This window comes from Nycticebus coucang, chromosome 5 (genome assembly GCF_027406575.1).
Source record: "Nycticebus coucang isolate mNycCou1 chromosome 5, mNycCou1.pri, whole genome shotgun sequence".
In the NCBI taxonomy this organism is placed as follows: Eukaryota; Metazoa; Chordata; class Mammalia; order Primates; family Lorisidae; genus Nycticebus; species Nycticebus coucang.
In genome coordinates, this window is record NC_069784.1 from 120874488 (window position 1) to 120896232 (window position 21745).

General features: G+C 39.4%; 1 protein-coding gene across 9 annotated transcripts in view; it reads left to right on the forward strand.

Moving 5' to 3' along the window:
- Nucleotides 1-21745, forward strand: part of UTRN (utrophin) — a 533531-nt gene that overhangs the window by 353961 nt on the left and 157825 nt on the right. For all 9 annotated transcript variants that reach the window (XM_053590883.1, XM_053590887.1, XM_053590886.1 and 6 more), the window contains one exon: nt 1881-2053. In XM_053590883.1, coding sequence (XP_053446858.1) covers nt 1881-2053 — 173 coding nt within the window. The remainder of the gene's footprint in view (nt 1-1880; nt 2054-21745) is intronic.

Genomic DNA, 21745 nt, shown 5'->3' on the forward strand with positions numbered 1-21745 from the left:
TTGTGTGTTGCTTTACTGTCCATTTTTAATTCATACCTTGGAAACTCACATCATACCTTCATAGCCCCCTCTGGTGTCTGTTTTTCTCTTTGTAAATTCACATTTATTTATGGGATGTCAATGGCTATCACACCAGACATAGCTACAACTAGTTTGCTTTTGTTAAATTCAGGAGGAAAAGATAATGATTAAATTAACATAGATCATTGTGTTGACAATCTTATAAGTAGGCAGTAGTAAAAAAATTGATTAAACCCCATGTTCTAAATTTTAAACAGTTACATTTATCTATTATAAAAAGAAACATTTTGGAGGAATAAGTTCTAGTGTTCTGATTACTGGAGGATGACTAGAGTTAACAATAATATATAATTTCAATAGCTAAGAGAAGGATATTGAGTATGCCAAACACTAAGAAATGGTAAATGTTCGAGATGATAAATATACTAATAACTCTGATCTGATCACCATACATTATACGTGTTGAAACATCCCTAGTATGCCATGAATATGTACATACATATTATTGTGCATATAATTAATTGTATATTTGTCAGTTAAAAAATTAAATTAAATTTAAAAAGAAATATATAGAAGAAAACTAAAATTGCCTGTAATCTTTTTATAGAAAGATTATGCTATTTTATTTATTTTTATAGCATCTTAAATGTACATGTGTGTAATTATATACAAATACAGATGCAAATTTAAATACCTACTTTTAAAATGAAATTATCATAATATATAGTTTTGCATCTTTTGTTTTTAAACTTTATTTTGTATTACCACAAATTTATTATAACAGTTTCTACCTTTTTTTTTGAAACAGAGTCTCTCTATGTTGCCCTTGGTAGAGTGGTGTCTCAGCTCACAGCAACTTCAGACTCTTGGGCTTAATCGATTCTCTTGCTTCAGCCTCCCAAATAGCTGGGACTACAGGCACCCACGACAATGCTGGGCTATTTTTTGGTTGCAGTTGTCATTGTTGTTTAGCTGGCCCAGGCAGGGTTCAAACCTGCCAGCCTCGGTGTATGTGGCTGGCGCTGTAACCACTATGCTACGGGCACCTAGTCAATAGTTCCTACATTTTTACATCGGAAACAATTAATGTATTAAATGTTAATTCATAAAGTCTACCTAAAATTCAATGTTTTATTCTGATTATAAAGTATCAAACATATAGTGTTTTATATGTTTGATAGTGATTATAATACTTCCTCAAAATATGAACCAACTTTTATCACATATAAAATTCTCATTTTAGGTAAACTCCAGCAAATTTATTTTATAAAGAAAACTATTTTCCTATTTAATAAGAGACAGCCTTGTATTGTTAGTTTTTATTTCTTACTGAGGATAATCTTCTATATGAAGATGTTCTTTTACATTTTTAGAAATTAATTTTATAAGATTAAAGGGGGCAAACTATTAGTAAGTTTGTCAAAATGTGAAAAACATTTGAGATTATCTAACATCTTAGTGACATCTCTAAAGCATCATATTTTAAGGGAAGTTTTGCCCAGGTGTAAAGGCAAAAAAATAATAGATATGGGTATTAGTCAAAGTTTGATGATTTGTCAATAAACATATGAAATTTCAAAAATTGCTCATTGAATTTGGAATACATCTGACTAGCTGATGCATGACATTTAGATTATAATACATTCTTTTTAAGAACTGAGAAATCAATGTATCAAAGATTTAAAGATGATTATTTTCAGTGTAAGAATTTAGAAATGCTCAAATTGATGTCATGGGAGGTGAAATGAACCATTTTGCTTGAAAGCAACTCATCCGTGAATATAAAAAAGCAAAGCTCTGTACAGAAAACCCAATAGCTAATACTGATATTTGCATTATCTCTGCTTTTTTCTCTTTAGGACATCCAGGCGGAAATCGATGCCCATAATGACATATTTAAAAGCATTGATGGAAACAGGCAAAAGATGGTAAAAGCTTTGGGAAATTCTGAAGAGGCAACTATGCTTCAACATCGACTGGATGATATGAACCAAAGATGGAACGACTTAAAGGCAAAGTCTGCCAGCATCAGGTCAGAATACTCGATATCAAAGTACAAATAATGGGAGGGAGCTATCTGTGATTTTTATTATCAAAAAAGACAACCTTGCTACCAATGCTACTTTCTCAGAAATAGTTTAAGATTTAAATGCAAAGACTATTTTCTTGAAATTTCTAATTTTAGCTCCATTTGTGTCCAATGCTCTCTGCCAACTGTTCTGACTACTCATAAATGTTCATATCATATTTTAAACCTAATACACTATTACTGACATTACTAGCACCTGCTAATTTCTGTTTAACATGACCCAGCATTGTATTAAGACTTTTACAAACATTATTTCATGCTAAAAAAATCCTAGTAAGGTGGACGGTAAAATCCTTTCTTATATGAGGAAAGAGAGGTTTAAGGAACATAAGGCACTTGCCAAGATTTTGGACTAACAAGCTCCAAAATCAGGATTTGCATCTAGAGCTTGTCAAGTTTTGGCAATGAGTGTGTTATGCTTCATCATGCTGCGTGTACATTGAATTTGAAGATGTATTTATAGACATTAAATATCTTGTAAGGACATCAAAACAGAAAACTGATGATTCATGGCTGCATTTGGAGAGAGTAAAATTAAATAGGGAGGAACCTTCGGACTAGAATTCTGACTAGGAAAAGACCTTGAACAATTACCCAGAGCGACAGAAGAATTATTGTTATTGGTAGCCACGAGAATTTTAAGATTGTATTTAATTGACAGTGGGCAGTTAATCCAGATGTATATGAACTATTACATATAAGTTTAGGGAATACTGACTGAAGAAAATGTTGTAGAGAAACATCCAAAAGAGGAATGTTGATAGAAAGTCCTAGATCAGGTCTTTTTCTTTTTCTTTCCCCTTTTTTTTTTTTTTTAACTTTTTACCGTGTTTCATGTGTACAATCTTAAAACTATGTAGTCTTGAATTTGTCTCTTTGCCTTTACCATTTACTCTCTGATCTTGGGTAAATTAGTCCCTCTGAACCTTAGTTTTCTTATTTATAAAATTGGAATGTAAATATTTAACCCTCATGATCATTGTGAAGGTCATTTGGTAGTTGCTTAATCAATGTAAAGCCTGTCTGAAGAAGCATCCAGCTTCTGTGTTCGTTTTATTTATTTATTTATTTTTTAATACCTATATGTGGTACAGTGGATCTCTTTGAACTGGTTTTGGGATTTCATAGAATGACTTCATGAAGAGCAGAAGTCTTCACTGATTATTTATTGTGAATGAATTTTTTTAAAAACTGGCTTCCAATATAATTTCCTGCCAAGCATAGTTGTACACCCCTGTAATCCCAGTGAGTTGAGAGGCAGGAGGATAGCTTGAGTTTAGGAGTCAAAAGTTGCAGTAAGCTATGATCATTGGGTGACAGAGTGAGAGACCCTGTCTCTAAAAAATAAAAATTAAAAAAAAAATTGTCCTGAAAGGTTTTTATTCTGGTGGGGCTCATAGAGGGGAATTTGCAGTTCCTCTTACATGTAAGGAGGGAAGTAACATAGAAGTGCATGGATGCCTCTGTGTAAAGGTCTCATTAAAAATTGTGTCAGCGATAGGAACAATCCAAGATGGCGGCCGAGTAACAGATTCCCTGCAACAGGGCACGATGAGTCTTGGGAGATGAGACTCCAGGCATCTCTGGCTGGTGGTATCTACCTATGATCATCCTTTTGAGGATACAGGGAATCAGCAAGGGACTTCTGAACCCCAAGAGGAGGACAAAAACAGTGGAAAACTGGCAAGCAGTTGCGTGTGTTCCATCGGCCTAATACTACCGGCAGCCATAGTACAAGCAGCAGTGACACTGCAAACCGGAAAGGCCTTACCTGTGAACTGCTTCGGTGTTTTTAGACTTGGCACTCAGTAGAACTGCCTTGGGGAGAGCTTGAGCAGGAGTGCGGAAAACATTGGGCATTGTCTAGGGCCCCAGACTGGGCTGCTGAACTGGATGGAGCTAACAGTGTTCAGCTGTGGGCCGCAGGGAGCCATTGTGAGAGAAGTGCCCTGGCAAACTCCGCCCTCAGGGTCACAGAGCAAGAATCGGGCAGGAGCTAGTAACCTAGTGACAGAGCAGCCTAAAGGCGGGGACTGAGCTGCCTTACAGCCTTAACCCTCAGGGGCAGACTGAGACCAGTTTTGGCACACTGGAGCCTCGGGCTGTTGCCCTGGGTAGAGTGCCATGGCATCACAGCTCATAGCAACCTCAAACTCCTGGGTTGGTACTGCCTGGACCTCCATAAGAGCTGCGCCCGCCGGGCCTCTGCATGCCCAGACCAGGAACTGCAGGAGCCACAGAACCCTGCATACTCCATTCTGTACCCTCCCTGCCTCCCCACCAGCCACCTTGTCTGGTCAGGGACTCTGGTAGCCGCGTGCCCTCCAGAGCCCTCCCTGCCTCTGTGCAGAGCCCTTCTCCTAGCCAGAGACTGCTGGAGCTTTGGGCCCTCTGTGCCAAAGTCACTGGGCGCCAGGGACACCCAGAACCAGGCGCACCACCTTCCACCCTGTTGCCGGATCCGGGTGTGTCACACCCCAGAGCTGCTTCCACAACCAGAACTCGCTGATGGGGAGCCCCAGAGGAACTACACAGGGTCATTCCCTACAAAGATCCAGCAACAATAGAGTGATCCCTCTGGGGTCTAATCTTGGAGAGACATCTCCCCAACTCTGAGGACAGCCAGAGGCAAGGGTGAAAAACAATCACGAGGCAAAATCAACAGAAAAACTATGGCAATATGAATAATCAGAGTAGATCAACTCCCCCAAGGATAATATAGGGCAGACACAGCACAAGATCCCATGCACAAACAAATAGCTGAGATATCAGAAATCAAATTCACAATCTGATAGCAAATAAGATCGAATTAGAATTCCAAGCAAAACCCAAAAGATACCTCAAGAATTCAATGAATTCAAAGACCAAATGACCAAAGATTTTGACACATTGAGACAAGAAGTTGCAGCCCTCAAAGATCTGAGAAACACAGTAGAATCCCTCAGCAACAGAATGGAGCAAGCAGAAGAAAGGATTTCTGACACTGAAGACAAAGCTTTTGAATGCTCCCAAACTCTCAAAGAGGAAGAGAAATGGAGGGCAAAAACAGATCACTCTCTCAGAGAGCTCTGGGATAATATGAAGAAAATCAATATTCATCTTACAGGGATCCCTGAAAGTGACGAAGTGGCTTCACAAGGCACAGAGTCTCTTCTCCATGAGATCATGAAAGAGAACTTTCCAGACATGCCAAAAGATTCTGAATTTCAGAGAGCAAACAGTTTCAGACTCAACCCAAATAAGACATTGCCCAGACACATCATAATCAATTTTACTAAAATTAATATGAAGGAGAAAATTCTGAAAGCAGCCAGACGAAAGAAAACCATCACCTACAAGGGCAAGAATATAAGAATCACTGCAGATCTCTCTGCTGAAACCTTTCAAGCTAGAAGAGGATGGTCATCGACTTTTAATCTCCTAAAACAAAATAGCCTTCAACCCAGGATCCTGTACCCAGCTAAACTGAGTTTCATTTATGATGGAGAAATTAAATACTTTAACAACATTCACATGTTGAAGAAATTTGCCATAACTAAACCAGCTCTCCAGGATATTCTCAGACCTGTCCTCCATAAAGACCAGCGTAATCCTCCACCACAAAAGTAAACCCACCCAGAAAATTTTGATCAAATTCCAACTTCCACAGTCACAAAAGGATTAAAAATGTCCATGGGACTCTCGAAAGGCTTATCAATATTCTCAATAATGTGAATGGTTTAAATTGTCCTCTAAAGAGGCACAGGTTGGCCGAGTGGATACAAAAACTCAAGCCAGATATCTGCTGCATACAAGAATTACATCTTACATCAAAAGACAAATATAGACTCAAGGTGAAGGGATGATCATCTATACTCCAGGCAAATCTATACTCCAGAAAAAAGCAGGCATTGCAATTCAATTCGCAGACGCAATAGGCTTTAAACCAACTGGATAAGGATGGACACTTCATATTTATTAAAGGTAATACTCAATATGATGAGATTTCAATTATTAATATTTATGCACCCAACAGGAACGCACCTCAATTTATAAGAGAAACTCTAACAGACATGAGCAACTTGATTTCCTCCAGTTCCATAGTAGTTGGAGATTTTAACCACCCCTTTAGCAGTGCTAGATAGATCCTCCAAAAAGAAGCTAAGCAAAGAAATTGTAGATATAAACTTAACAATTCAACATCTGGACTTAACAGACATCTACAGAACATTTCATCCCAACAAAACTGAATATACATTCTTCTCATCAGTCCACGGAACATACTCCAAAATCGACCACATCCTAGGCCACAGATCTAACCTCAGCAAATTTAAAAAAATAGAAATTATTCCTTGCATCTTCTCAGACCATCATGGAATAAAAGTTGAACTCAATAACAACAGGAACCTGCATACCCATATGAAAACATAGAAGCTAAACAACCTTATGCTGAAGGATAGATGGGTTATAGATGAGATTAAGAAGTTAATCACCAAATTTTCGGAACAAAACAATAATCAAGACACAAGTTATCAGAACCTCTGGGATACTGCAAAGGCAGTCCTAAGAGGGAAATTTATAGCACTCAAAGCCTTCCTCAAGAAAACGGAAAGACAGGAAGTTAATAACTTAATGGGACATCTCAAGTAACTGGAGAAGGAAGAACACTCCAACCCCAAACCCTGCAGAAGCAAAGAAATAACCAAAATCAGAGCAGAATTAAATGAAATTGAAAACAAAAGAATTATACAACAGATCAATAAATCCAAAAGTTGGTTTTTTGAAAAGATCCATAAAATAGATAAACCTTTGGTGAACTTAACCAGGAAAAAAAAGAGTAAAATCTCTAATTTCATCAATCAGAAATGGTAACAAGGAAATAACAACAGACACCTCAGAAATCCAAAAAATCCTTAATGAATACTACTAGAAACTCTACTCTCAGAAATATGAAAATCTGAAAGAAATCGACCAATACCTGGAAGTACACCACCTACCAAGACTTAGCCAGAATGAAGTGGAAATGTTGAACAGGCCTATATCAAGTTCTGAAATAGCATCCACTATACAAAATCTCCCTAAAAAGAAAAGCCCAGGACCAGATGGCATTACGTCAGAATTCTACCACATCTTTAAAGAAGAACTAGTACCTATATTACTAAACCTCTTCAAAATATAGAAAAAGAAGAAATATTACCCAACACATTCTATGAAGCAAACATCACCTGGATCCCCAAACCAGAGAAAGACCCAACAAGAAAATAAAATTATAGACCAATATCACTAATGAATATTGATGCTAAAGTACTCAATAAGATCCTAACAAACAGAATCCAACAACACATCAAAAAAATTATACACCACGACCAAGTGGGATTTATCCCAGGGTCTCAAGGCTGGTTCAATAACATAAATCTATAAATGTAATTCAGCACATAAACACACTAAAAAATAAGGACCATGTGATTCTTTCAATTGATGCAGAAAAAGCTTTTGATAATATCCAGCATCCCTTCATGATCAGAACACTTAAGAAAATTGGTATAGAAGGGACATTTCTTAAACTAATAGAGGCCATCTCCAGCAAACCCACAGCTAATATCATATTGAATGGAGTGAAATTGAAATCATTTTTACTTAGATCAGAAACCAGGCAAGGTTGCCCATTGTCTCCATTGCTCTTTAACATTGTAATGGAAGTTTTAGCCATTGCAATTAGGGAGGAAAAGGCGATCAAGGGTATCCACATAGAGTCAGAAGAGATCAAACTTTCACTCTTCACAGATGATAAGATTGTATATCTGGAAAACACTAGGGATTCTACTACAAAACTTTTAGAAGTGATCAAGGAATACAGCAATGTCTCAGGCTACAAAATCAACACCCATAAATCTGTAGCCTTTATATATACCAACAATAACCAAGCCGAAAAAACAGTCAAGGACTCTTCCTTTCACAGTAGTGCCAAAGAAGATGAAATATTTGGGAGTATACCTAACAAAGGGCGTGAAAGATCTCTACAAAGAGAACTATGAAACTTTAAGAAAAGAAATAACTGAAGATTTTAACAAATGGAAAAACATACCATGCTCATGGCTGGGAAGAATCAACATTGTTAAAATGTCTATACTATCCAAAGCAATATATAATTTTAGTGCAATTCCTATTACAGCTCCATTGTCATATTTTAAAGATCTTAAAAAATAATACTTCATTTTATATGGAATCAGAAAAAAACCTCAAATATCCAAAATATTACTCAGCAATAAAAACATAGCAGGAGGAATCACGCTACCAGACCTCAGACTGTACTATAAATCGATAGTGATCAAAACAACATGGTATTGGCACAAAAACAGAGAAGTAGATGTCTGGAACAGAATAGAGAACCAAGAGATGAATCTAGCTACTTACGATTATTTGATCTTTGACAAGCCAATTAAAAACATTCAGTGGGGAAAAGATTCCCTATTTAACAAATGGTGTTTGGTGAACTGGCTGGCATCCTCTAGATTGAAACTGGACCCACAGCTTTCACCATTAACTAAAATAGACTCTCACTGGATAAAAGATTTAAACTTAAGACATAGAACTATAAAAATTCTTGAAGAAAGTGCAGGGAAAACTCTTGAAGGAATCGGTCTGGGTGAATATTTTATGAGGAGGACTCCCCAGGTAATTGAAGCAGTATCAAAAATACACTACTGGGACCTGATCAAACTAAAAAGCTTCTGCACAGCCATGAACATAGTGAGTAAAGCAAGCAGACAGCCCTCAGAATGGGAAAAAATATTTACAGGTTATACCTCCAATAAAGGTCTAATAACCAGAATCCACAGAGAACTCAAACGTATTAGTAAGAAAAGAACACGAGATCCCATTTCAGGCTGGGCAAGGGACTTGAAGAGAAATTTCTCTAAAGAAGACAGACACATTATCTACAAACACATGAAAAAAACCTCATCATCCTTAATCATCAGAGAAATGCAAATCAAAACTACTTTATCATCTAACCCCAGTAAAAGTAGCCCACATAACAAAATCCTAAAACCAGAGATGTTGGTGTGGATATGGAGAAAAGGGCACACTTCTACACTACTGGTGGGAATGCCCACTAATACGTTCCTTCTGCAAGGTTGTTTGGAGAATACTTAGAGACCTAAAAATAGACCTGCCATTCAATCCTGTAACTGTTTTAGTAGGTTTATACCTAGAAGACCAAAAACCACAATATAACAAAGACATCTGTACCAGAATGTTTATTGCAGCCCAATTCATAATTGCTAAGTCATGGAAAAGCCCAAGTGCCCATCGACCCACGAATGGACTAGCAATTTGTGGTACACGTATACCATGGAATATTATGCAGCCTTAAAGTTAGGTGGAGACTTTACCTCTTTCATGTTTACATGGATGGAGTTGGAACATATTCTTCTTAGCAAAGTATCTCAGGAATGGAAGAAAAAGTATCCAGTGTACTCAGCCCTACTGTGAAGCTAAATAATAGCTTTCACATGAAGACTATAACCCAAGTATAGCCCAAGACTATGAGGAAAGGGCCAAGGAAGGGGAAGGGAGCTGGGAGGTTAGTGTGGAGGGAGAGTAATGGGTGGGGCCACACCTACCGTGCATCTTAGAATGGGTACAGGTGAAACTTACTAAATGCAGAATACAAATGTCTGCATACGGTAACTAAGCAAATGCCATGAAGGCTACGTTGAACAGTTTGATGAGAATATTTCAGATTGTATATGAAACCAGCACATTGTACCCCTTGATTGCACTAAAGTACACACCTATGATTTAACAATAAAAAAAACAAAAATTGTGTCAGCATCAGCGAATCACTTGTTTTAAAAGACAGAGAAATTAGAGCGTGTTGGGCAGTGAGATAATACACTTGTTTAAGAATTGCGTTTTCAACTGTCTAGATCCTGTAAGCTTCCAACTTTCTGTTCCACAACATGTAAACAAATACAAATATTAAAAATGTTAACACAGTAAAAAGCATCCATTGAGGAGCCAGCAGAATCAACATTTTAGGGTAATGAGGTAAAAGTTACAGGGTGACTTGTTTTCTAGGCGGAGTTCGTGAACTTAATTGTCAGGCTTTGTAGAAGTAGAACTGAGTCCACTCCATCTACATGAGCTGTGAAGGGAAGAGGAGAGAAGAACCGATGGCTGTAGCCATAGTATCACACGTGACAGCGTTAAGAGTTTGTACCAGCGGCAGGGGCTAGATCTGTGTCTGTAGTGACCCTTCACACATTAGATATGTTTAGCTAGAAGTGAATGATGTGTCCTTTGTGTTTGTCTCCAAAAGCATGGTAAAATAAATTACATTATCATAGTCATTATTAGTTGGGTATTTATGAAAGAGTAAATGGTTTATTATTTCTCAGCAATGGACCTTCATCTTGGAAGCATAGCCCCTACAGGAGCGGCCCAGGATAGGGTTCGGTAGAGGTATACCCGGGGCTGGATTGACTGTTTACAAACGCTGGCTTTGCCACTTAGTAGTTGAGCCACCCATATATGCCTCTGTTTCCTCATATGTAAAATTGGGATAGTAAGAATAACTTCCTCACTGGGTCGCATGAACATCTTGTTTATTTATCCTCTGTAAAGTATCTAAAACAGTGCTACATGGTGAGTACTTAATAATTTTTAGCTACTACTATTGTCATTGGTTACCACCTCGTTTGGCATTCGTCAGTTTAAAAGTCATAGATAGTCTCTCTACCCCATCTTTTTTCTACCTTAGTCACTAATGTTGGGGGTTTCTGAGAATGTCATCAATAAATAGCATCTCCCTTTTCTGCTGGATTCTGAACAAGTACAAAGCAGAAGTGTGGTCAATAGGTTGCATCATGTGGCCAAAGGAGAACTCACATGCCATGTTGATTACTGACAGAGGCCAGGCTGGAAGAGATAACTTAGACTAGAGGTGATTGGACTAGTAACCGAACTCCAGAATGAAACAGAATTACCAGCAGTCACTGGTTCAAGTGGCCTCCCATATGGAAGAGAAGAAAAGAATTCAGTCTCTGTGGCCTGTGCTCAAGAGGAAAGGGTGGACTGAGCTAAGCATATCCAAGTTACTCACCCTGAATTTGTCAATCAGATTCATCATGCTGCCTCTGCAGGGACTGATTGGGGAAACAGGAGGAAAGGCCACAGTGTGCTTAGAGAGAAAACCCTCCCCAGGGCCTTGGGGTGTGTTCTCCCTACCCAATATGCAGGCATCCTCCACCTCCCAACTTTCTGACTCCTTCATTTCTTATGGCAGCCGTCCCCAACCTTTTTGACACAGGGACTGTTTTCACGGAAAACAAATTTTCTTTGGGCAAGGTCGGGGAGGTAGGAGGTGGAGCTCAGGCAGGTGCTGATGCAGTTTGGTCAGGATCCTAAAAGGCCATGCCCAGGAGTTGAGGACTGCAGCTTACAGGAAATGACGCCTCGATAGCAATTTTCTTTTTCTTTTTTTGAAACCAAAATGTGCATTTTTTATTGTTTGGAATTCATTAAGGGTAAACAAAGAATTAGGTTACACTGATTGCTTTTATTAGATAAAGTCCCTCTTATACTTGTGTTCTGCCCCCAAGAGGTGTGCCACACACTGTGTCCCCCACTCCCCTTCTACCTCTGCCTCTCCCCGCTACCTCGTTCTGCTACCATAACCTTGAATTAGATCACGTATTGCCTTCATATTAGAATATAAATATACACATTGGATTTTTGCTTCGCCGTTCTTGTGATAATTTACTAAGAACAATGTTTTCCATCTTCATCTGTGTTACTATGAAAGATATAATCTCCATCTTTTTTAGTGGCTGAATAGTATTCCATGGTATATATGTACCACAGCTTGTTAATCCATTCCTGGGTTGGTGGGCATTTAGGTTGTTTCCACATTTGTGATTTTAAATTGAGCTGCGATAAACAGTCTAGCACAAATGTCCTTATGATAAAAGGATTTCTTTTTCTTCTGGGTAGATGCTCAGTAATGGGATTGCAGGATTAAATGGCAGATCTAATTTGACTTCTTTGAGGATTATCCATACTTCCTTTCAAAAGATTGTATTAATTAGCAGCCCCAGCAGCAGTGTAAAAGTGTTCCCTTCTCTCCATATCCACACCGGCATCTGCCACTTTGAGACTTTGTGATGTGGGCCATTTTGGGGCTAGGTGATATCTTATGGTGCGTTTGATTTGCATTTCTCTGATGATCAGGGATGATGAGTATTATTTCATATGTTTGTTAGCTATTCATCTGTCTTTAGAAAGGTTCTATTCATGTCTCTTGCCCTGTGATATATAGGATTCTTGGATCTTTTCTAGTTGATTAATTTGAGTTGTCTATATATCCCAGGAATCATGGTTTTGTCCAATTCATAATATGCAAATCTCTTTTCCCATTCTGAAGGCTGTCTGTTTGCTTTGGTTATTGTTCCCTTAGCTGTATAGCAGCTTTTCAGTTTAATTAAGTCCCATTTGTTTATTATTGGTGTTGTGGTGATTGCCACAGAAGTCTTTTTCATAAAATCTTTCCCCAGGTTGATATCTTCAAGTGTTTTCCCCACACTTTCTTTGAGGATTTTTATTGTTTCGTGCCTTAGATTTAGATCTTTTATCTATCTTTTTTTTTCTTCTTATTTTTTTTTTTTTTATTGTTGGGGATTCATTGAGGGTACAATAAGCCAGGTTACACTGATTGCAATTGTTAGGTAAAGTCCCTCTTGCAATCATGTCTTGCCCCCATAAAGTGTGACACACACCAAGACCCCACCCACCTCCCTCCTTCCCTCTTTCTGTTTCCCCCCATAACCATAATTGTCATTAATTGTCCTCATATCAAAATTGAGTACATAGGATTCATGCTTCTCCATTCCTGTGATGCTTTACTAAGAATAATGTGTTCCACGTCCATCCAGGTTAATACGAAGGATGTAAAGTCTCCATTTATTTTAATGGCTGAATAGTATTCCATGGTATACATATACCACAGCTTGTTAATCCATTCCTAGGTTGGTGGGCATTAAGGCTGTTTCCACATTTTGGCGATTGTAAATTGAGCTGCAATAAACAGTCTAGTACAAGTGTCCTTATGATAAAAGGATTTCTTTCCTTCTGGGTAGATGCCCACTAATGGGATTGCAGGATCAAATGGGAAGTCCAGCTTGAGTGCTTTGAGGTTTCTCCATACTTCCTTCCAGAAAGGTTGTACTAGTTTGCAGTCCCACCAGCAGTGTAAAAGTGTTCCCTTCTCTCCACATCCACGCCAGCATCTGCAGTTTTGAGATTTTGTGATGTAGGCCATTCTCACTGGGGTTCGATGATATCTCACGGTTATTTTGATTTGCATTTCTCTAATATACAGAGATGATGAGCATTTTTTCATGTGTTTGTTAGCCATTCGTCTGTCGTCTTTAGAGAAAGTTCTATTCATGTCTCTTGCCCATTGATCTATGGGATTGTTGGCTTTTTTCATGTGGATTAATTTGAGTTCTCTATCGATCCTAGTTATCAAGCTTTTGTCTGATTGAAAATATGCAAATATCCTTTCCCATTGTGTAGGTTGTCTCTTTGCTTTGGTTATTGTCTCCTTAGCTGTACAGAAGCTTTTCAGTTTAATGAAGTCCCATTTGTTTATTTTTGTTGTTGTTGCAATTGCCATGGCAGTCTTCTTCATGAAGTCTTTCCCCAGGCCAATATCTTCCAGTGTTTTTCCTATGCTTTCTTGGAGGATTTTTATTGTTTCATGCCTTAAATTTAAGTCGTTTATCCATCTTGAATCAATTTTTGTGAGTGGGGAAAGGTGTGGGTCCAGTTTCAGTCTTTTACATGTAGACATCCAGTTCTCCGGAGCAACACCATTTATTGAATCGGGAATCTTTCCCCCAAGGTATGTTCTTGTTTGGTTTATCAAAGATTAGGTGGTTGTAAAATGTTAGTTTCATTTCTTGGTTTTCAATTCGATTCCAAGTGTCTATGTCTCTGTTTTTGTGCCAGTACCATGCTGTCTTGAGCACTATGGCTTTGTAGTACAGACTAAAATCTGGTATGCTGATGCCCCCAGCTTTATTATTTTTTTTTTTTCTTTTTTTTTGTAGAGAGAGAGTCTCACTTTATGGCCCTCGGTAGAGTGCCGTGGCCTCACACAGCTCACAGCAACCTCCAACTCCTGGGCTTAAGCGATTCTCTTTCCTCAGCCTCCCGAGTAGCTGGGACTACAGGCGCCCGCCACAACGCCCGGCTATTTTTTGGTTGCAGTTTGGCCAGGGCCGGGTTTGAACCCGCTACCCTCGGTATATGGGGCCGGCGCCCCACCGACTGAGCCACAGGCGCCGCCCCCCCAGCTTTGTTTTTGTTACAGAGAACTGCGTTAGCTATACGGGGGTTTTTCCGGTTCCATACAAAATGCAGAATCATTTTTTCCAAATCTTGAAAGTACGATGTTGGTATTTTGATAGGAATGGCATTGAATAGGTAGATTGCTTTGGGAAGTATAGACTTTTTTTTTTTTTTTGTAGAGACAGAGTCTCACTGTACCGCCCTCGGGTAGGGTGCCATGGCGTCACACGGCTCACAGCAACTCTTGGGCTTACGCGATTCTCTTGCCTCAGCCTCCCAAGGAGCTGGGACTACAGGCGCCCACCACAACGCCCGGCTATTTTTTGGTTGCAGTTTGGCCGGGGCTGGGTTTGAACCCGCCACCCTCGGCATATGGGGCTGGCGCCCTACTCACTGAGCCACAGGCGCCGCCCGGGAAGTATAGACATTTTAACAATGTTGATTCTTCCCATCCATGAGCATGGTATGTTCTTCCATTTGTTAATATCCTCTGCTATTTCCTTTCTGAGGATTTCATAGTTTTCTTTATAGAGGTCCTTCACCTCCTTCGTTAGGTATACCCCTAGGTATTTCATTTTCGTTGAAACTATGGTGAAGGGAGTTGTGTCCTTAATTAGCTTCTCATCTTGACTGTTATTGGTGTACACAAAGGCTACTGACTTGTGAACATCGATTTTATATCCTGAAACATTACTGTATTTTTTGATGACTTCTAGGAGTCTTGTGGTTGAGTCTTTGGGGTTCTCTAAGTATAAGATCATGTCGTCAGCAAAGAGGGAGAGTTTGACCTCCTCTGCTCCCATTTGGATTCCCTTGATTTCCTTGTCTTGCCTAATTGTATTGGCTAGAACTTCCAGCACTACGTTGAATAGTAAAGGTGACAGAGGACAACCTTGTCTGGTTCCAGTTCTAAGAGGAAAAGCTTTCAGTTTTACTCCATTCAGTAAAATATTGGCTGTGGGTTTGTCATAGATAGTTTCAATCAGTTTTAGAAATGTGCCACCTATGCCTATACTCTTCAGTGTTCTAATTAGAGAAGGATGCTGGATTTTATCAAATGCTTTTTCTGCATCTATTGAGAGGATCGTGTGATCTTTATTTTTGCCTCTGTTAATATGGTGGATAACGTTAATAGACTTGCGTATGTTAAACGAGCCTTGCATCCCTGGGATGAAGCCTACTTGATCATGATGAATGACTTTTTTGATGATAAGCTGTAATCTATTAGCTAGGATTTTGTTGAGAATTTTTGCATCTATATTCATGAGTGAGATTGGTCTGAAATTCTCCTTTTTGTTTGGGTCTTTTCCTGGTTTTGGTATCAGGGCGATGTTTGCTTCATGGAATGTGTTGGGGAAGATTCCTTCTTCCTCAATTTTTTGGAATAATTTCTGCAGTACAGGAATAAGCTCTTCCTTGAAGGTTTGATAGAATTCTGGAGTGAAGCCATCTGGACCAGGGCATTTTTTGGTTGGAAGATTTTTTATTGTTTCTTTGATCTCAGTGGTTGAAATTGGTCTGTTCAGGAGCTCTATTTCTTCCTGGCTGAGTCTAGGGAGAGGTGTGATTCCAAATATTGATCCATTTCTTTCACATTGTCAAATTTCTGGGCATAGAGTTTCTGGTAGTATTCAGAGATGATCTCTTGTATCTCTGTGGGATCAGTTGTTATTTCCCCTTTATCATTTCTGATTGAGGTTACTAGAGATTTTACTTTTCTATTCCTCATTAGTCTGGCCAATGGTTTATCTATTTTATTTATTTTTTCAAAAAACCAACTCCTTGTTTCATTAATTTTCTGAATGATTCTTTTGTTTTCAATTTCATTGATCTCTGATTTGATTTTGGATATTTCTTTTCTTCTACTGAGTTTAGGCTTAGATTGTTCTTCTTTTTCCAATTCCATAAGATCTCTTGTGAGATTGTTGATGTGTTCTCTTTCTGTTTTTCGAATGTAGGCATCTAAAGCGATGAATTTTCCTCTCAAAACTGCTTTTGCAGTATCCCACAGGTTTTGGTAGCTTGTGTCTTCATTGTTGTTATGCTCAAGGAAGTTAATGATTTCCTGTTTTATTTCTTCCTGCACCCATCTGTTATTCAACAGAAGATTGTTTAATTTCCATGCCTTTGGGTGGGGTAAAGCATTTTTGTTAGAGTTGAGTTCCACCTTTAGTGCCTTATGGTCTGAGAAGATACAAGGTAAAATTTCAATTCTTTTGATTCTGTTGATATTTGTTTTGTGTCCAAGGATATGATCAATTTTGGAGACTGTTCCATGGGGTGATGAGAAGAATGTATATTCTTTATCTTTGGGATGGAGTGTTCTATAGGCGTCTATCAAGCACAGTTGTTCTAGGGTTTCATTTAAATCTCTTACATCCTTGTTTAATTTCTGTTTAGAGGATCTGTCCAGCTCTGTAAGAGGAGTGTTAAGGTCCCCTGTTATTATGGTATTATCAAATATCATATTGCTCAGACTGAGTAAGGTCTGTTTCAAGAATCTGGGAGCATTTAAATTGGGTGCATAGATATTTAGAATTGAAATGTCTTCTTGTTGTATTTTTCCCTTGACCAATATAAAGTGACCATCTTTGTCTTTTTTGACTTTAGTTGCTTTAAATCCACTGGTATCTGAAAATAAGATTGCAACTCCTCTTTTCTTCTGAATTCCATTTGCCTGAAAAATTGTCTTCCAACCCTTGTCTCGGAGCTTTAATTTGTCTTTTGAAGCCAGGTGTGTTTCTTGCAGACAGCAAATGGATGGCTTGTGTTTTTTAATCCAGTCAACCAATCTATGTCTCTTCAGTGGGGAATTCAAGCCATTAACATTTATTGAGATAATTGGTAAGTGTGGTAGTATTCTATTCGTCTTATTTTGTGAGAGTCCATTGCTTAGTTTTATCTTTTGCATCAGTGTGGAGGTTAGGTTCTGTCCTTTAATTTCTGAGTTCTTACTTTGCTGCTGATCCGTTGTGGTGGTCAGTGTGCAGAACAGGTTGAAGTATTTCTTGTAGAGCTGGTCTTGTTGTGGCGAATTTCCTCAATGTTTGTATATCCGTAATTCATTTGATTTCTCCATCAATTTTGAAGCTTAGCTTAGCAGGGTACAGAATTCTAGGCTGGAAATTGTTCTGTTTAAGCAGATTAAAGGTCGATGACCATTGTCTTCTTGCTCGGAAAGTTTCATTAGAGAAGTCTGCGGTCTTGATGGATTTGCCCCTGTAGGTCAACTGGCGCTTACTCCTGGCAGCTTGCAGAATCTTTTCTTTTGTCTGGACTTTGGACAGGTTCATCACAATGTGTCTTGGAGAAGCTCGGTTAGAGTTGAGGCGACCTGGGGTCCAATACCCCTCTGAAAGCAGTGTGTCAGAATCTTTGGTGATATTTGGGAAATTTTCTTTTATAATATTCTCTAGTATGGCTTCCATTCCTCTGGGGCATTCTTCTTCCCCTTCTGGAATTCCTATAACTCGTATGTTGGAACGCTTCATAAAGTCCCATAATTCTGACAGTGAACGTTCTGCTTTCTCTCTCTTCTTTTCTGCCTCTTTTACTATCTGAGTTATCTCAAAAACTTTGTCTTCTACCTCTGAAATTCTTTCTTCTGCCTGGTCTAACCTGTTGCTGATACTTTCCATTGCATCTTTAAGTTCCCTGATTGACTGTTTCATTTCCTTCAGCTCTGCTATATCCTTTTTATATTCTTCATATCGTTCATCTCTTATTTGATTCTGTTTTTGAATTTCCTTTTGGTTAATTTCCACTTTATTAGCAGTTTACTTCATTGTTTCCATCATTTCTTTCATTGTTTTCAACATGTGTATTCTAAATTCCGTTTCTGTCATTCCTAACATTTCTGTATAGGTGGAATCCTCTGCAGTAGCTACCTCATGGTCCCTTGGCGCGGTTGTTCTGGACTGGTTCTTCATGTTGCCTGGAGTTTTCTGCTCATTCTTCCTCATGAGTGATTTCTTGTATCTGTTTCCTTGCCCTAATTTTCCTTTCACTTCCTCTTGCTCTTTAAGTTCTCGTGCCTGCGGACTAAGGGTTACAGGACCAGAAGGGTGAGAAGGTTGAAGAGCAAAAAATGGATGAAAGAAAGGAGGACCGAGTGATAAGAAAAAAAAAAGAAAAATAGAGAAAGGAGAGGGGGTGGGTAAAAGGAATATTGACAAAAAGAAGAGAGGCACAGAAAGAGGGAGACAGAGCAATATAGGTGTCCAGTAGGGTACTTTGATACAACCTTAAAAAAATAAACCACCTTCTGGGGGTGCCCAGTTGGGTGGTTCCCTTGAGGTCAGCAGCTCTTTGCTAACCTTATCAGACACGGTACCCCACCTCCACCAAATAGAGAGGAAAGACAAAAATGCTATAAATCAAACCAAAACAAGCAAACAGAAAACTTTATGGGATAAAATTGGCTGGAAAAACCAAATAATAGCGGTAGAAACACTAACAAAAATGAAGTTCTAATAATTGAAATAGGCAGCAATGGGAAATTATAATTAAACTAGAAAAATTGAGAAAGAAAAAGGATCTGTATGGAAAAGGTTGAACTTGAAAAACAAAACAACAATCAACAACATCAAAATAAACAAAGAAAACAAAAACAAAGCAGTTTGTATATGTTATTGAATATTGTCTGGGCAACACTTGGTCTTCTGGGGTATGAGATGTTAATTACAGTTCTGATACGACTGGAGGCTGCTAGTTTCTCAACCCCCAGCAGGTAGACACCCTAAATCTCTCTTCAGCCCACTTAAAAGGCAGTTTGAACTTGTTCACTTGCTGAGCAGAAGCTTTCCCAGGGAAGTGCTTGTCGCTGGAATCACTGCTGAAGTGGCTATCCACTTACCCTGTGTGCCAAAACTGGTGTCCCTCTGCCCTCGAGGGTTAGGGCTGCAAGGCGGTTTAGACCGCACCCTTCGGCTACTTGGTTACTGGGTTACCAGCTCCCACCCAGTTCCAGCTCTGCGACCCTGAGGGCGGAGCTTTCCGGGGCAGATCACTCACAATGTCTGCCTGTGACCCAGTGCCAAACACTATTAGCTCCGTCTGGCTCAGCGGCTCAGACTGGGGCCCTAGACAACGGCCAAAGTTCTCGGCACTCCCGCTGAGGCTCTCCCCAAGGCAGTTCAGCTGAGTGCCAAGTCCAAAGACACCAAAACAGTTCACAGGTAAGGCCTTTCTGGTTTGCAGTCTCGCTGCTACTGAACTTACAATTGCGGGCGGGTTTAGACGGATTGAACACACGCGACCACTTGCCGGTTTTCCACTGTTTTAGTCCTCCTCTTGGGGTCCAGAAGTCTCTCGCTGACTCCCTGTATCCTCTCAGGGGCGATGATAGGCGGATCCCACCAGCCAGAGATGCCTGGAGTCCTATCTCCCCAGACTCATGGTGCCCAGATGCAAGGAAGCTGTTACTCGGCTGCCATCTTGCTCCGCCTCCTCGATAGCAATTTTCATTTCTGCTCCTCTGTTCCTTCTTCTCCTTCCTTTGAAGCACAATCTGCTCCTTACCTGGCCTTCTATGGTGAACAAACTCTCCTACGTCTTTAATATTTCAATAAACTCTTCCACCACCTCTCTCTGTAATTGAAAGTTGCCTTTTCCCTTAATTGCCTGCTTTACTTGAAGTACTCTTGAAAAGAGATTAATTTCCCTATTTTCCTCATCCAGCAGCCAATGGGAATAGTCCAAATCTCTAACAGCTGCTGTGGATATCAGACAGGCCAGCCACAAACAGCAGAAGACACACTGGCTGAAAGAGGAGCCTGGCACACTGGGACAGGAGAAATTGCAGCCTAACTGCCACATCTTGAGCATTTCTTCTCTGCCTCTCAGCAACTTCTTGCAGGTGGACATGTCCACGGCCTGCCCACTCTTCACCTCATTCTTGCTTCCCCCTTATCTTGAGGAGGCTTGGCCACAGATGTCACTGATTTGGGCATCTACTTCCCTTGTCTTTTCTGTGCTTTTCTCAGCTCTTATTCTTGACGTCAGTTTCCACATTGATGACTTTATATTTTAATTTCCAAGTTTCTTTTTACTTTATCTGTAAAATTCTTTATTCCTAATCTTAGTCACATAGGCCTGCTCATCCTGGGACTCAGTCAACATTCCTGTCATCTTAGCATCCCTGAGATGATCACGCTCCAGGAATCCCAGGACAAAATGTTTTCTGGACCACACATTTCATTTTACTACATTCCACCTGGCCATGTCCATCTGAACGTGATGAGTTTTGCCCTGTTAGTTAGAAAAGAGCTCTCTGCAGTATCAGATCAAATCAGAATGGTTTACATCATCATCAGTAAAACACCTCTCCTTCACATTACAGTTACAGACTCTGTCCAGAGGAGGGCTTTCCTTCATTAGCTTATTATCTACTGGGCCCTTTACTTAACTTTATGGTTTTACCTAGCATTTATAATCTATCTACAGTATTCTTACTGGATTGGTTAAAAATGCATATTCTCTAGTATTTTCAACTGTTAAATTCTTAGCTCTCTTTTACTTTTTTCTTTGGAAACAGGGCTCCATTCTGTTACTGAGGCTAGAGTGCCATGATGTCATCACAGCTCACTGCAACCTCACACTCCTGGGGTCAAGCTACTTCCCAAGTAGCTGGGATAACTGGCATGAACCAGCATGTCTGGCTAATGTTTAAATGTTTTGTAGAGACACGGTTTTGCTATTCTATTCAGGCTGGTCTTGAATTCCTGACCTCAAGCAATCCTCCCTCCTTGGCCTCCCAAACTGCTAGGATTACAGACACAAATCCCCAAACTCAGCCAGCTTTCTTTTTGTCTTTCCTTCTTCTTCCTGAACCTCCCTGTCTTTCTTCTAATCTTTAGCTACTTTTCAGACTTCTACTTACTGTAATGTGCAATAATCAGCATCTTGAGTTTTTTTTCTCCCTGAACTTCCTCTTTTTTCCAGTCTGACACTCTGATCACCCCTTGCCCCACATCCTCTCCTGTTCTTAATCTTGGGCTGTCTAATGTTGCCCTACAAAGTAATACATGGTAACGTTTCTTCCACTGTAATTAGACACTTTCTACTTATAATTGGCATTATGTTTTTGAATGATTTTCTATCAATCATGTTCACCCACATGCCAATTTTAAATGATTTCAAGATTTCTTCTTTTGTCCCCAAACCTCTGTCTTTGCAGGTGGCTTTGCTTCATTTTTTCTGAGAATGAGGCCTTCTGCTTGATGCCTCTTGTGCTACTTGGCGTATGTAATATTTGTGGGATCTGTATTTCACATTGGCCTTTAATTGCACTAAAGTTGATTT